The 4,843-nt window shown below is 33.1% G+C and overlaps 1 protein-coding gene across 1 annotated transcript; it reads right to left on the bottom strand.

Moving 5' to 3' along the window:
• Positions 1-768: 768 nt before the first annotated feature.
• On the bottom strand, positions 769-2,573 carry WRKY23 (WRKY DNA-binding protein 23). Its single transcript, XM_078966754.1, has 3 exons — positions 1,932-2,573; positions 1,216-1,395; positions 769-1,097 (listed from the first exon to the last, which is right to left on the bottom strand). Exons 1-3 carry the CDS (start codon positions 2,453-2,455, stop codon positions 896-898), a joined length of 906 nt encoding a protein of 301 aa, XP_078822880.1. The 5' UTR covers positions 2,456-2,573; the 3' UTR covers positions 769-895.
• Positions 2,574-4,843: the final 2,270 nt, after the last annotated feature.

The following is a 4,843-nucleotide window of genomic DNA, read 5'->3' as shown; positions in this document are numbered from 1 at the left end:
ATGCATTAGAAAATATCAGTAATATAATTTAAGAATTAAGAGTGCCCGGATCGACTTAATTATAAGAGCATTGGGTGTGGGCAACAGAGTGCAACACCATCTCACATGCCACATAAGCAAGTGGTGTTATAACACCAAGTGGGAAATGGGCAACAAGATGCAACATCAAAGAAAAAAAAGAAAAAAGAAAAAAAAAAAGACAAAAAGTTGGTATTCCTCCCGTTTCAATTCGTCATAACGCCAACGAGATTTGCCATGACAAGATGCAACAAGTTGGGGGCGGTGTTCCCCGTGTCATGACGCCGTTGAGGGGTGCCACCTCACCCCCCATTGCATCTCGTTAGACCCATACCGCATACCGCATAGTCTAAAGTGTATATGACAATTAAAGCTGCCATCGCATGCCTTAGTAACCAAGCTAGTCAGTCTAGCATTCACCAAAATGAATCGGAATTATGAAGCACAAAAAGTGACCTTAATATATATATATATATATATATATATATATATATATATATATATATATATATATATATATATATATATATATATATATATGCAATAATTAAATTGTTTGGCGTTTGGTAAAAGACAAGCAGCTAGGTTTATATAATTGACGTCACAGGCCATTCCTATCTACAAAAGACCGGGATCGATTAATAAAGTAAAAACTAAGGTCTTCCATGCTAGTGCTAGCTATATATACACTGGAAACAAGGTACGTATTAATTAATGCTTGGATCTTTGATATATATAACTAAAAGACGATCGAAGATGCATGATGAATGAGTGACGAATTAAGTGTTGCTTGTGGATAGCATATCCTGATCAAGAAGACCTGCAGCTAGCTGCTCCTTGGTCTATAGTTTCAGCATAGCTATAGATACAGAGCTAGCTAATTATAGGTGGTGGGATTGATGATGATGGTGTTGTTGAGATGATGATTAAAGGATGGACTTTTAAGAGTAGGTGCAGCACAAGGGCTTGGATGGATGTGTTGACCTTCGTAAGTGGTAACAACGAAGGAGGGATCACCCATACACCTCTCCACTCTCTTCTTCACATTACAAGATGCACTTGTGCACCTGTAGTAGCTCCTGCAATTAATTACAAGACAAACTTATATACATGTTGAATATTGAATCTAATGAATCTAATGAAGAAAGAAAGAAAGCAGTAGTGCATATATGGCCAATTGGCCATGTATGTATGTACCTCGGGAAAGGGCTATTTTTGACAGCTTTCTGGCCGTACTTGCGCCATCTGTAGCCATCATCCAGATGATCAATCTCAGTCCTCGTCATGAATGCAAATCTTGCTTCTCTCTCTTTCTTCTTCTTTAATGTCTTTCTCTCATCATCTGCACCCACCTTTGTTCTCTTCGATTCCATGCACCTGTAATATATATATATATATATATATATATATATATATATATATATATATATATATATATATATATATTAATTTATTACATAATCATTAATCCTAGCTATATGTATGTATACATGCATTTTTAAATATTTCATTTGATTTCATTTCTTAATATTAACTACCTACATAAACTTGTGGTTGTAGTTTAGTGGTAAGAATTCCACGTTGTGGCCGAGGAGACCTGGGCTCGAATCCCAGCAGCCACAATATATCAATTTTACCAATCTTTTTTTTATAATACATACATACGTAAGATCCATTTTTCATTTCACTATAGTTTAATAACTTTACATAATTACATTTGTCTTAAATACTATTATTTTATAAACAGTTTAATTTAATTAAACTTACCATCTAAGAATACAGGAGCTGGCAGCGAATTTCTCACGACAGTAGAATGTTACTAAGAAAACCTATTTTTGTAATAATCTTTTTTTTTTTAAATTAAAAATGGATACTAGATTACACTTAGGTTAGAGAAGTAGTTATAAACTTACTGTTTCAGGGGTTTGTGTAGTCGTTGATCAACAGTAGCAGCAGCAGGTGAGGAGAGGGAAGAAGAATTCGGTGATGAAATTGAAGGGTGCACATTTAACACCACCGATATCGATGATTCTTCTCCAGCAACCTCATCAACAGTTACATCCTCCTCCTTGTAATGATCATGATCATGTTGGTTCGAATGAGGATCATGAGCTGACGATGATGATGGTGGTGATGGCAGCTGATGGTCATGGTGGTACATCATCATCATATTATTAATGTCAAAGACGGAAGAAGAAGAAGAAGGAGATGAATAGTTATGATCATGAAGACCACCCTGCAATAACTCCATGAACCCTAAGGAAGTCTTTTGCTCGGACCCAAAAGCAGTCTGATCCAGTACTGGTAATGATGAAAACGGGTCAGAAGGAATATCCATATCCATGTGCATATGAGGAGGATACGGATTATTCTGATTCTCCATTTTGATCATCATCATCATCATCAACTCTTTGGTGTCCATGGCTTCTAGTTCCATCTGTAATTAACAGGACCTTTGCTCACTCTTATAATGTTGTGTGCTAATCAATCAATTTCGTCGAAGAGATCGATCTAGCTAGCTATGAATATCAATCTCAATCAACAGAGGGAAGGGTTTCGGTGGTAGTAGTATAGTAATAAGGAGGAATTGACGGAGGCTTGGGGTGACAGGTTGACCGGAAATAGGCGGTGAATGATGGTACGGATGACAGAGAGGAACCGGTGACCGTATTAAATGCGACCAATGACTCTGACTCACAGATAGATAAGAAAGAGGGAAGGGGTGGTAACTTGTAGCTCTATCTAACCGACCACCGTGGTCAATTTTCGTTTTGTCTTTTAATGGAAACTATCGTCTTTGGTCCCTATACTATTATCTTTATTTAATGCAAAAACAAATATTTCTTTTTTTGTTTTTTCTGTATCTTTCTGGAAGATGTATTACACGATACACCTTTATTTCTTTTTCAAAATTATGTTTTATTTTGATTTTTTAAATCTAAAAAAACCTGTTTCAATATTAATTGTTAAGTGAATTATATATAGAGAAATAATCTGTATATAACAAATTTTTTTCTATATAAAATAATTTATGTTTTTATAAAATTTTAGATGGGATTTTCTAATATGTATAAAAAATATTAATTAATCATAATTATTACCATAATTAAATATTAAACACATTAATTATAAAAAATATTACCATAATTAAATATAAAATTCATTAATAATCTCCATAATTAATGTATTTCACATTTAATTATGGTAATATTTTTTATAATTAATATTTTTTATATGTGAGGGCAGATATTAGAAAATCAGATTTTAAAATAATAACATTTTAAATAACAAATTGTTATATACAAATAAAAACTGTTATGTGTGAAGCTAACTTCTTTATAAAAAAAGTTCTAAATGAATAATCAAAGGAGTCATGTAAAGAAGGAGAATTGCAGGGAGGGTGTGAACGTAGATTTGGTTTTAAGGAGACTTGGGAATCTGTGCACAGGTTGTGGTAATATGTGCCGTCTACCACTTTTTCTTTTTTATTTATCTCTTTTCCAATATTTTATATTTCCCTCCCATGACCCATCTCTAATTAATTAAGATTTTAGAAAAATATACTTTTGTTGTTTAAGAATAAATATAAATACCATATTTAATATATTTTTACTAGTATTTATGCCATATTTCTTATATAAACAATAAATATAGTAAGTAAAACAAATCAGACAATCTTCGCTAAAAATAGTTATAAACTTTTAAATGTTAAAACTTGCAGAAAAATTAAAAACCGAATACTTTAGGAACTACATAAATTATTTTTTGGATTAAGATTTTGCAGTTTAATTATTAAACTTGTATTTGCAAACAATTCTTTTTCGGTTTTTTTTTTTTCAAATACTAAAAATTAAAAGCTATTAAAAAAATCATGCATAGCATTTCGTAAATCACCTTAAAAACAAAAGACAACGTTTCAAGTTTCAATCCCCATTTCGTCTCGAAGATGCATTGATATCTACGTTATTTTATGAATTATAAAGTTTTAAGTAAATAACAGTTTTAGTCTTATATGGTTTATATCTATCTGCATTTTTAATACAAAATTTGAATTTTGACACGACTCGTTATATAGTTTACAAAACTTGCACTTGTCGTCCATAAAGTTGTTACCGCTCCCAATAAATACACATAAAATGATTTATTTTTTTGGACTAAAATCGACAAAATTTATGTATTTCAACGAGTAATTCTGAATATTTTGGGAAAACTTATAAAACCTTAAATCTAATTTAACAATTATCGACTTCTTTGCCACTCTCTCTATGCATCTCCATCGCCCTACCTACCCTCATCCATTTTTTTTTTGTATCGGGTGATACCACCTTCTTCGCCAACAACAATTAGCTTCAAGCCTCCAATACATTTGGCATCTCTCTCTCTCTCTCTCTCTCTCTCTCTCTCTCTCTCTCACACACACACACACACACATCACCTTAATAAGAAAATTGCCTGCAATTGTGGCGGAACCAAAACCCATCTCCTCCCGAGTCGCCACCGCCTTAACTACTGCCACCTCAACTCTTTACCTCTAGTTCCCTCCTTATTCATATCTAGTGGTCGACCTTGCTCACATCTATCATAACTCACATTCTCTCTGGTTGTCGCTTATCATATTTGCTCTTATGTTTCTCCATCTCTACCTTCAAAATCCATAAAATATGCCTCGTATTCTTCTCTATCTTCTTTCAAGACGATGACGAGGTGGTTGTCAAATTTACCTTGGCAACACATACAAGAAAAGACGGGCGGTTTTAGGTTTTTTTAGGAGATAGCAGATTTTGTGTTTACTTCAAGATTTTCTGTTTTGGAATCCGTAAAACAT

This window comes from Lactuca saligna, chromosome 8 (genome assembly GCF_052625555.1).
Source record: "Lactuca saligna cultivar CGN05327 chromosome 8, ASM5262555v1, whole genome shotgun sequence".
Classification (NCBI taxonomy): Eukaryota; Viridiplantae; Streptophyta; class Magnoliopsida; order Asterales; family Asteraceae; genus Lactuca; species Lactuca saligna.
This window is presented reverse-complemented; position numbering and strand designations above follow the sequence as displayed.